Below are 12,494 nucleotides of genomic sequence, written 5' to 3' on the forward strand. Positions count from 1 at the left end.
CCCTGTCAGGCACCAACTTTTCTAATGCTTCCAGATATCCTTTAGTTACCTCTTGATCTAAATGGGGTTTGGTCCTAACCCCGCCCCCTGCTGCAGGTTGGCCCAACCAAGATGTAGAGTAGTATTTTGGCGTAAGGATATACGCCAAGCAATGTAGTGGAAGGTTAAGCCTATTCCACCGTTCACACACACAATCATGAATCAGTTTGTACAAGTTGGGATCTCTATTATGAACAATGTCTTTTATTTCCCCCAACATGGTATCCATTTGCTCATACACCTCGCCAATCACTGGTTTGTCTGTATCTGCAAACCGAATCATGTGATAAATTGGCTTGGTGAAATCCAATACCTGCCTCACAGTTGTCCAAAACTGCCCATCAAGAGCGGCCTCCTCCACCGTTTCAAAACCTGCCATGTCAGCTACATTTGTAGCCCTTTCCTTTAACACCTGCCAATGTGGACTTGATACCATGCTAGCTAATGCCTCTCTTACCTTCAAAAGGCGCCTGAAGGTGAGGTAATAGCTACCAAATCTAGTCCTCGCAATCTTCAGCAACTCCAATCTCGAGTGACTGCGGAAAAGGCCATGGGTATTGCTATGATTTGTAATAAATTTTATCATTTGTTTTCCTTTCTTGTACAAATCACCAATCCATTGGTATTGTTCATTTTTGTTTTTGACAATATCATGCAACAGAAGGTTCAATGTGTGAACCAAACATCCAGACCAAAATATGTTCGGGTATTTATCCTCAATAATTGCTCCCGCTGCCTTACAATTAGGAGCATTATCAGTGATGACTTGGATGACATTGTATGGGCCAATACGCTCAATTGTTTCAAGTAATGCTTCTGCAATGTTGATAGCGGTCTTGAACTTGTCTGAGTAATCATGTGTAGCTAGAAAGATGGGACCACTAACAGACACAGCAAGAACACTTATCAATGGCTTGCCTTTTACATTTGTCCATCCATCAGATACAATGGACATCCCATTGTCAGTCCAAGAACTTGTCATTTTATTCAAAGAATGTGATATTTTTGCTTTTTCATGATCAAGGCCAACAGTTCTTGCCTTGTCATACCCAGGGCTCTTGTATCCTTTAGGGGCATCATTTATGGCAGAAACCATTTCGTGCCAATAAGGTGAGCGTAGAACATTGAATGGTATCCCACATGCATAGAGGAACCTGTAAACTTTTGAATCCACATCATTCCTACACCCCTCATCAAGGAAATCTGATATGGTTCTACGCCTTAAAGATGATGACCCTGTGCTTCCATGTCCATATCCACTGCCTTGGGAGGATGCTGAAGGAGTTCTTTGTGATTGTGAGCTTGGTTCAAAGAAACCCCTTGATCTTTTTGTTCTGTATTGGGCGTCCTCCTCTTCCTTTATGTATTTGGCTCTATCTGCTGTTGACACCGCTGCACAAGTTTTGATTCCTATTTGTTTCTCTCCATCCCATGGCCTTTTCCCGCAGAGGTGTCTTCTAGCACGGGTGTATGAACCTGTGTAATCAATGTTGCAATGGGGGCAATGAAATTTAGTGGTTCCACCCCCTCCCTGTTTCAGCCCTGTGAACATATTTCCACAATGGAGTTTGGTCTTGTTTAGTTTTTTGAGGGTCATGTTCACCCTCCTCCACCTCCTCCTCACCGGGGTTTTCACCCATTTGACTTCCTCCGGCTTCTTCATCCACCTCTTCAGTTTGAGGCCCCCTCCGTTTCCTACTCTCCACCACCATAATAACCATAAAAGGGACCAGGAAGAGGAAAATGCCAATAAATATCCCCAGGTCCATGGTGTTTGATGTTTGTAGGGTTTTGAGTCTTGAATCTGCAAATTAATTTAATTTATTGGTATTAATTAATTTAATTTATTAATTTAATTTAAATAAATGATTTTTAAACAGTTAAACTCAAACAACTAAATTAAATCAACTAAATTAACTACCTAACCAGCTAAACTAACTAGATTACTAAGTTACTTACCTCTGCAGGCTTGCTCCTCGCTCCTTGGCAGTTGCTCCTCGCTCCTCAGCACTTGCTCTTCACTCCAATGCTCTTGCTCCAGCTCCAAACTTGCTCAATGAAGTGATAATGAATGTTTTTTTGGCCCATTGGCCTTATAAAACAAATTTTTTTTTCTAAAATTTTTAATTTTTTCGGGTCCGGCGGATTTTTTTTCCGCCGAACCGCTCCCGGCCCGGCTCGATTTGCTCCCGGAGCGTTTTTTAATGCCCGAGAGCGATCAGGGAGCGATCGCTCCCTGATCGCTCCCGGGCATTAAAAAATGCTCCGAGAGCGCGGGAGCGATCGCTCCCTGAGTCGCTCCCTAACAGACCAGGGAGCGTAAATTTTTTTACGAGAGCGCGCTCCCAAAATCGCTCCCGGAATCGCTCCCGTCCAGGAGCGATTTTGGGAGCGCGCTCCCGAGCCGCTCCCGAAAATCGCTCCCATCCGGCGGCGATTTTGGGAGCGCGCTCCGAGCCGCCCGCCCGGAGCGCGCTTCGGGAGCGGGTTCGAAGGGGGGGGGGGCGCTCCCCCGCAACACTAACCTTGTCACTTGAAAGTTGCTCGGAATTTCGCTATACAAGTCTGAAATTTGCTGCTTTCCTATACAAATTGGTGGAAATTTTGATCTTTTATAGCGTTGCATCATGTCATGGGCCATGTATGAATGGGTGAATGTTCCTAGAGATAATTTATACTAAATACATCTCGATAAGTCATCAATTATTGCAAATCAAAGTATAAAGTCCTTCAAGTAGCTGTTCTCATGCCCTAATGGCATGCAAAGTTACTTGAAGGCCTCCTTGATTGGGTGAATTCTTTCCAAACAATAAATTCTCATTGACTCCATCTCTCCAAAAGGACAAGACACTAATCCTTCCATAGGTGCTCACTTTCAAAGCTTATTTCTCTCACCTCCCTTTCTCTTTTTAGGCCTAGCCTCATATGTCATCTAGGGCATCAGTTATCTCATGCTCTAGCCATCAAAAGACTTCGATCTCTTGCCCATTACTGTATTGATGTTTTTTCTAGAGGCCCTCCAAATTTCACTAAATTCCGACTGTGGGATCTCGAGATATTGGAAGCCTTAGCTCAAGGATCGTTTTTTGCCCTAGGTTTTCCTTGGTTAGTGACCCCACTTGGTTCATTGCACTTTACTTCAAGAAGATTTTTCCACTGATCCTCTTCACTTCAATAATTAGGTCAAGCCCCTCCTTAAGTGATCAATACCACTTCCTTGACCTAATTCTGGGTCCACTTGGTCTCGTGTGGTCCCGCAACCTAAAAATTCTAATCTTACAAAGATCATACAAAGACCAATTCTCCATAAGTATTTCTAGGTCTTGGAATCATCTTTACAAGATATACTCCCAAACCCCAGCCTCGAGAATCCTTTTAGCCCTTCCTATAGAGCCTATCACCTTGCTTCCCGAGCAAGAAAACCATAAGTTTAGTCTTTCTTGTGAATAGGCCTTAGGAATCACCTCCTTATCACCTTATTGACCTACTCATCTAGTGATTCCCCTTTATATCGGGTCTCCTCCCATTGGTGAAAGTCTGTAAAGAGCAGGGAGCCTTAGCTGAGGTGACAATGGGGTATCGCTCCATTTTTGCCCTTGACCTAGTAGTTGCCCTTTAGGATCCCCTCCTAGGACCCCTGCTAGTTTGAGCGGTAACAGGCCCTACAGTGATGGCAGATTGGTACAGCCATGAACGTTCATACACTGCCAATTTGTAGGAAGAAGAAAATAAAAGAGAACATGCTTCAAGAATTGACAATTTATGGGAAAGACTGTCTGTCTAGATACAGCAGCTAGATTTTCATGGTTAAAATAAAAAGGATTGCTTTTGATGAAAATGCAACCTTAGTTTACTCTCACAGTGTTTTTTTTCAATTTTCAATGCATATGTGTTTTGGACTCCAGCCATTTACATCAATATCTATCACAGTTTATCAATACATCTAGAGTACTGAAAAAGAAAACTATGATCATAACCAGAAATGCACCTTGTATGACTTGCTTCTTTTTTTATGCTATCTTCTGTTAATATTCTGAAAATGCCTTTCAGGTGGCCTTTCCAGTCCAGGAGAAAAGATTGGAAGCTCTGATTTTCTGTGGAAATGAGATTTTTCAGTACTTGGATGAGAATTTGAAGCTTACACCGCAAACAATATCTGACAAAACAGCTCCAATAGAAGAATTGGAAGAAATGCATGAGCTTGTAAGCATGATCACTGACTTCTTAGGTATCCTCTTGAGATTATTTAGCAGATGAAATTTTAACTGTGAGTTGTACTTCCAATTCCCTTATCACTTGCATATCATTTTCTATATCCTAAACTGCATGGTTGGCATCTGATTATTTGAATTGTTGTTTTTTTGATTAGAATGTTGGTTCATCTCATTTGTTAATCTCCGAAACTATGACAAACTGCATGCATCTGGAAATCTATATTTTGAAAAAGAATATTCTGGTGTGATGAAGTTTCATCCTTTTTGTTTCTCTTCTCCATACATCATTGGGCAATTTGTTTGGCGGGCATTATTTTGTCAATAAAACAAACTCATCTTTTGTGTTTCAATATCATGTTGGTATAACACTACTGCTTTACATCATTTTCCTTTTTCCATTTTGCGTATTGGTTAATAAGATTAGCTTTTTAGTTTTCTCATTAATTCCTTGTATTTCTAAGTTAAGGCTTCAATCCCTGATCATATTTTCTTTTGTTATCAGTGATTCAGTTGTTTTGTCATCATTGCTTGTATTAGTTATTTTCTTCTTTGTCTGTATCATCTGATAGAGTGTGTGGATATTTCAGGTCGTGTCATCCTCTTTGCTTGCTTTAGCATCTCTTCTTGATGTTTTTATTGGGACATATTTACAAAGGTCAGCATCTGAAAATGGAAGTTGTTCTGATGGTCTTGATTTAAAGAATGCTGCAAAGGCAAGATCTGGAGCTATCACAGCAGCAGAGAGGATTTGCCGTACTCACAAATTCTTTCAGGAAATTTTGAAGTCACGAAGTTCTAGAGTTCGTAGTGCTGTCTACCAAGTGTTCCTGAGTTTTGTGAAGTATGTTCCACAAGTTTTTAGCGAAGGAGACATGAAGATTCCAGCAAGTATTGTCCTTGGATCATTTCAAGAAAAGGATCCAACTTGTCATTCTTCCATGTGGAATATGCTGCTGTTCTTTACAATGAAGTTTCCAGAAGCTTGGAGGGCTGCTCCTCTTCAGAAAGTCATATTACCTCGACTATGGTGTTTTCTCAGACGTGGTTGCTATGGGTCACAACAGGCATCATATCCTTGCCTGCTGCCTATGTTAAGCTCTATGCCTCCTGGTACAATTTCAGCAGAACAATTTATTGATTTCTTTCGAAGCCTTTGGGAAGGGAATTCTATGTGTCTCAATTCGCCGGCTGATCAAGTTGCTCTTTTTAGAGCCATGAAAGAATGCTTTATGTGGACTGTAAACAATGCATCAAGGTCTGGACTCTTTATTTTCTGTTTGAAATCTTTCTTATCCATGGATTTTGGCTTGTTTTGTATGAGTTTTGGTAGCATTTTTCATTTTGAATGGACAAACTATATATAATGATAACCTAGATACTTTTGGTAGCATATAAAAAAATTTGGTGGGCATGTGCTTATGCTCACAGAATAAATCATCATAGTAACTATGCCATATAATTGTTTAGAAAAGGCCATGAAGAGTGTCTGAAGTTGGTGCTCTGCGATGAAAATTTCTTGTCAAGTTGTTGGTGTTCAGATTCAATTGCGTTGAAATTTTTTTAATTTCTCTTGAAATGAACTGATAATTCTGTTTTCATGCAGATATGTCGAAGATGGGTTATGCTCTATTGAAAATTTTCGTGTTAGACTAATTGATAGCATTATTTTTAAGCTTTTATGGTATGATTACATCACAAAAAGAAAGTCATATATTAATAATGGAGCAGTAGTGGATAAAGATGGTGCTTTAGTCACAAAGAGTATCCAGACTACAGCACAAAACATCCAGGTTAAGCCGCTTCCCAATTATCCCAAGAGTTTCCTGCAGGAGTTGGGGAACTATATTATTGAAATTTTATCAAGCATCTCCACTTTGGATCCTAGCTTGCTTCAGGCCTTCAGCGATCAATTCCAAACAGAATCACTGAAAATCATTCAGCTATCCGGAGATGGTGCATCACTTGAATGCAATCAGCACGTGGATCAACTTTCAGAATTTTTCTCTTTATTGGGAACATGTGTGATGGAGAAGGGAACAAACTGGCCTTTGGTTTACCTTGCAAGACCTTTTGCTGCAAAGTCATTTCCATTAATTAAATCGATGGTATGAAATTAAACTTATTTTGATTCAGGACTTATATTTCTATGTGACGCCATTTTAAATGTGAAATAATCATAATTGCATGTCATGCATACCTTACTATATTCTATAGCAATGGTAATATTATGTGCTTGATTGTGCTGTGTTCTATTTGATTTGCAATGTGTCTCATTTCATTTGGAGATCTCCTGTTTCTAGTGTCGCTGGTTCTCAGAAAGCATTCATTGTTTGTACTGGAAAATTTGAAGGACTTAGAAAGATATGCATGGATAACAGTAGTATTTGCTTGGTTGTGTTGAGTTATAGCTGATTAGGGATGATTCTTATTTCATTAATATGTTTACTAGTGTCAATGGTTCTCAGGAAGAATTCATTGTTCATACTACAGTACTGTAGAAAATAGTGACTGATAAACTTGTGCAAGAGAGCAAAAGCAGAAAGCAAACAATGACACAGTACACAGTACACAATAAACTTGGAGCTGCACCTCTTGCTTATTGTATTAACAAAGCAGTTCACAATACAATATATAGGTATTCTGCAGCCTCCTTCAACATTAATCTGCAAAGCAGTATTGGATTACAATGGGCCAAAAACCACCCAAAACCCATTTAGGACCATGGCACTCAAGAATCTTGTTTGAGTATCACGATCACAAACACACTCAAATGTCACAACACTTCTACTTTGCACAATGGTATAACAATAGCAGTGAATCAACTAGTACACAAGACAAAATTTTCAACCCTAACAACTAGGGCTTGGTATAAACAACTATGATGACCATTGTACCCTGAACAAAGTATAACTGACCTACTTCTGATGGTGGACATCCACAGTCCTTTCAGTCCTCGTACCTTGAAGACATCTGGCGAGTCCTTTGCCTTCCCTTCTACAGTTCAACAATCTGCCACTATCAATGATCACTGCTCCTTTAGGTCATTGAACTCTGGCCCAACTCAATCTGACCTCTAGCTGCTCTTTCTTCCTTCAAAGACACCAACACTTAGGGACTTTAACACTTCCCACTCCTTGCCTCTTTGCTGCTCGAAAATGTGAAGATTCTTGAAATTGCAGCAATTGGAAATTTATTCTTATAACTGATTAATTATGCAGTTTATTTGTCCCGACAAATAACGAATAAATCACACTTCTATTCTTCACAATAAAATTATGCTGCGGAAAATAAACTGGAATTGAGAAAATAAGTGCACACAAAATAAAAAAGACACTGATATTTTATGACTACGTCATCGGGAAAACCCCGAAGGGAAACTGGGTGCAGCAGATGAGGGTTTATTTTATTATTATCCGGCAACAAAATTTGAGAACAATATCTGGATGCCAATCTGACTATCCTTCAACAAAATAATCTGGCTAAACTATTTGTGAGACAAATTGTCTCACCTGAGAACTGATGCCGCTCCAAATATGGTTCTCTCTGGGCCACTTGAAAGCCCTTGCATGAGCCTCTGGGCAGATCCTACTTGCAGTGCCTATGGGGCTACTCGAAATTTGTCGTTCTGCCTGACTTTGCATTTGGAGATGACTTAGTTGGCCTCCTGGAAATTTTCTTGGCCATTAGCACCTGAATCAACCTCCTCTTCAACTGAATTGAATTGCCCTCTGATGCTTCTGCGCTGCCTCTGTGTAATCTCTTTGAGGAAATAATGTGACCCTCTTGCTGTTGACTCTTTGACAATGAAACTCCACCGAAAATGACTGCTACTACCCCCTCTTGCTTCTGCTTTCCTTTTGGCTCGAACTTTGCAACTGGATAGCTTGATTTGTCAAGGAACTCGCTCTCCCTGTGTCTCACACCCGTGCTCAAGTGTGCCTTCTTCATCCCCATCGTCTTGCTCTTATAATCTCTCGTTTGATCACCAATGGCCATGATTAAATTGTTATCAATGACTAAGATCATCTCAAACTCGATCCATGTGAGTTTCTAGAGCTTTTTCAATTTCCTTAATTAATTACTATTAATTAACCAATTTTTGTAAGTTAGACTTAGGAAAAATTTAAATGATAGTTAATTAATTTAATTAAAGTGTTTCACAAGCTTATCTCGCGAAACCTTTTTTGGGTTTTGAAGATTTCATGTTCCTTAGTCTCTTACACACAAAATGAGACTGTAACACCTGTTCGATGCTACAAAGACGAACACTTCCTCTCAGCGATGAAGGTGTTCTCTCCCATAACATCTTCTCTCACGCTGTTGATGTCTAACCTCTGTAACATCCTATCACTATCAATCAAGCCATTGCGCATACTCTGATTCATTTGCTAGCCCTATAGGTAAATCATGCTACATCTACATTGACGCTGACATTGCATTGTGTTGATTTGGGGTAGCATCGGATGTGCTCTAGCCATGAGAATTGGTGGAGAGGCTAAAGCACATGAGATCTCCAAGACTCGAAATGGTTTGTGCAGATTCTAACCGGTTTGGGAGATATTAAAATAATTAATATTTTTAATGGAGTTCCTAAGTCTAAACCAATGTTGCACGAAGCAGGGACGTTTTTTGGAAGCGGGGACGCGAAAGCGTCATTTTCCAAAAATCTAGGAAGTGAAGCGTCTGCTATATATATATATATTTTATTTTTTTATATTTTTTTGCATTTATACTCAAAACAAACATCCCAAATACCAAATTAGTTGTAGAAGACATGAAAACATGCATATTTTTGCATAAATCAAGATAGATATAACATCCATTGTACATTAATGATTAATTATTCGAGCATCAACCATTTAGATGCATCAACCATCTAGAATCTAGATTCTTCTCCTCTTGTCTAGCCTTTGCCTCTACCTCGATTGTCTAGGGATATTAGTCAACATTGCCCAATTTTGATCAAACTATCTAATTCAAGATTTAAAATATGGTAGAAAAAGCTTAACATGTTTGATCGATGATTTTGACTTGATTGAAAAGTAATTTTTTGCTAAGGGCGTGCCGCGTGACAAAGGAGTTCAACAATTAACACCACCAACACTAGGGTACATATAGGGCTTGGTGCTCTTGATTAAATGCTAATCGCATACCTTCATACTTGATATAATCTAATGAAATGCCACAATCCCATTGATCCTGAATTCCTGAAAACTGTTAAGTTTGCTGAATTTTGAATAGGATATGAAATTCTATTTTCTCCATATGAAGTCCAATGAGGCTGGAACCACTCTCAAACATCTTGAGTCATTTCATGGTAATGTTAAAAATTTAAGTAAAAGGATGAAAATGAAAAATAAAGGAGAATGTCACTTTTACTTTAAGAATTTAACATTACCATGAGGGAGCATCTGCTATATTTATATTTTTTTGGCCTTCATTCATCACCCTAACCCAAGGTGGACCCACCCCCAACAAGCAAACTCACCTAAAATTAAAAAAAATTGAAAAAAAAAAACGATTTTCTAAATGCTTTTCCGGAAGCGTACGGGAACGTACGCTTCCTCCTCCGAAGCGCCACGTTTCCGACGCCTGAAGCACTGTACGAAGCATGCTTCCGAAAAGTCCAGGAAGCGGCAAAAGAAATCGGAAGTGCACTTCCGAATTTGAGAAGCGCGCTTCCGGCGAAGCTTCCTAGGCACTTCCGCATGGGACACGCTTTCGGGCTTGGAACCAGGGGGGCGCGCTTCGTGCAACATTGGTCTAAACTTACGAAAAATAAAATATTAAGGGGTATTAATATAAAACTGGGTTAGAAGGTTCCAAAAGTCTTGGATCAAGCCAAACCTAATCTTAACCGTTGATTAGAGATTTAATCTCGGCCGTTGAAGGACCAACAGGAAAAGTATAAGAAGAGGCTTGAGGGTCAGTTGGAGAACAAATTGAGGGAGATCAGTCAATTCGATTTCTGGAGCGGGGTTAGTTGAGAAATTCGAACTAGTGGTCTGGAGAGTAGCAAGAGCTAGCGGGTACGGAATAGAGAGTTAGGAACAACACCAGAAGACCAACGCAGAGGTTAGTGAGGCAGAGGCAGAGCCTCTCAGGCAGATGCAAAGGCAACATAACTGCGCAGTCACTGGAGGGCTTGTGTGGGTGACGCAGAGAGGCCTAGTGCTGACACAGAGAGGCAGGAGCTGATGCAGAGGGTTTGGGAGATGCGTAGAGGCCTGCAAGCCTGACACTGAGACTGGGAGAAGCACTGGAGAATTTTTCTCTGTTGGGTAAGCCAGTTTGGCACCTAGTTTTATTGAAGAATTGCTGAATAGTAAAATCCTCCCTGCTGCACCAGTTTTCCTGGATTGGGTTTTTCCGGGGACAATTGTCCAAAATGTCTGTGTTGATGTGTTTGATTCTTGTGCATGCGTTTGTTTCTGTTTTATGGTGTGATATCTACAACATAATTTATTTTAATGTTTATTGAAGGGTTTTTGTAAATAACTTATTTGGAAATAAGTAGGTAAAATAAATCAGTTGTTGCAGAGATAGAATTTTGACACATTGTGCCACCCTGTAGTGTTGCCGACTCTGCCTGCGCTGCAACTGATCTCATGTTGTTGCTGCTTCTACTTCAACAAATGCAACTCAGAAATACTTTACGGATCCATTGTGTCCTCATATTGGCTCTGCCACTGTCTCCTAAGTCTTTGACTACAATTGTTTATGCATTGTCTACTGAGTAACTGTCTGTGCATCTGTCTTTGTGCCCCTCTAGTAATTGACTGCAACTAGTCTCTGCATGTGTCTCTCAAGATTTGACTACGCCATTTGACATTGATCCTCTTGCTACTGAAAACTTTGGGTCCCCGTAGCTAAGGTAGTGATCCAAGAAGAAGCACTTGTCTGATGTAGTCCTCCTTGGACCTTGTTAATCTTGCAACTCTGAAGCTATCATGCTACTTCTCCATCTGGAGGTATAGTTACTATTAATGCAAATTCCTCCATCCTAGAGGCTAACTCATCTATGTCTGCTGAAGATGCAGTCTGCTGCTGCCCCTTCTTGTCCTCCTTCTTCTTGGGACACTGGGTGCCATAGTGACCAAACTCACCACACCTGAAGCATTTGATCTTCAATAGATCTTTATTCTTCTTCTCTCCTCCCTTTAAGCCTTGTCCTTGATTGGGACCTTTCTTCACCTTTCCTTTACTAGCAAGGGCTGCATTTTTCTCCTCCTTCTCAACCTTCAGTCCTTTGCTATTGCTGCTGGTAGTACCTTGAACAAGACTGAACCTTAGCTCCTCTTGTGTGAAATCACTCCATAGGCGTTCCCAGTCAGGCATTATGTCTCGTCCAGTAATTCCTTGAACAAACATGGCCCACTCTTTGGTAAACCCATTTAGTGCTATTCGCACAAGTTCACTATCCTCTAGCTTATCTCTTACAACTGCTATCTCATCTTGGACATCTCGAATTTTGGTGAGATACAAAGTTATGCCCTCACCCTTCATCATCTTTGTGGTCCTCACCTTCTCCTCGAGAACCATTTTTCGATTCTCTAATTGGTCCTGGTATAACATCACAACGACTTCCCACATTTCTCTTGTTGTTGCCTTCTCAGAAATATGCAAGACAATATGATCTTAAACTCCATCCAAGACCATCCTCTTAGCTTTGGCCATATCCTTCCTATACTCGTGGGGCTGGATACAGTTTGCCGGTATAACTATGGCTACAGTAATGAACTCTTTTAGGCCATCCTCACCCAACAAGAATAACATTCTAGCCTTCCAGATACCAAAGTTTGAGGCTCCATCAAGTCTATCTTGATCTTTGAGACCTGCTGCGACCATCCCTGCGAAAAGTCAAAAACTGGGAAATAAACAGGAATCTCCTTTTTCTGCTTGGCTTCTTTCTTTGCTTCTCACACTCCCTTCAGGAATGCGTAGATCTGCTACTGTCTGCCTCCAAATGTCCATCTCTTGTCCTCACACTGTCTGCTACTTCGACTGGGCAACTTGCTCAACCTTCTGGAAGTCCCTCCTACTGCAACTGGAAATCTTAGATCTCCTCCTGAAAATTGAATCTGGAAAACCTCAGAGAAATTTTGGAAATTCCTCTGTGTGTTTTTCTCTTCCACCTAGCACTGATCTATTGCTACAAAACTTGCGCAAACCAATTGCACCCTGATCTACTCAATGAACTAATTGCTTTGATCACTGAAACCCTCTATACGACAGATCCAC

General features: G+C 40.5%; 1 protein-coding gene across 1 annotated transcript in view; it reads left to right on the top strand.

Annotated features, from left to right (window-relative positions):
• The window catches only part of LOC149162803 (HEAT/U-box domain-containing protein), a 407,100-nt gene that overhangs the window by 223,078 nt on the left and 171,528 nt on the right, over positions 1–12,494 (top strand). The window contains exons 7-9 of the mRNA XM_089437404.1: positions 4,090–4,242; positions 4,841–5,508; positions 5,857–6,358. Of these exons, the coding sequence (XP_089293530.1) occupies positions 4,090–4,242; positions 4,841–5,508; positions 5,857–6,358 (1,323 nt within the window). The remainder of the gene's footprint in view (positions 1–4,089; positions 4,243–4,840; positions 5,509–5,856; positions 6,359–12,494) is intronic.

The sequence above is a fragment of the Pinus tabuliformis genome, chromosome 5_2 (assembly GCF_031772625.1).
Source record: "Pinus tabuliformis cultivar Carrire ecotype Pingquan chromosome 5_2, CPIR1, whole genome shotgun sequence".
Lineage (NCBI taxonomy): Eukaryota > Viridiplantae > Streptophyta > Pinopsida > Pinales > Pinaceae > Pinus > Pinus tabuliformis.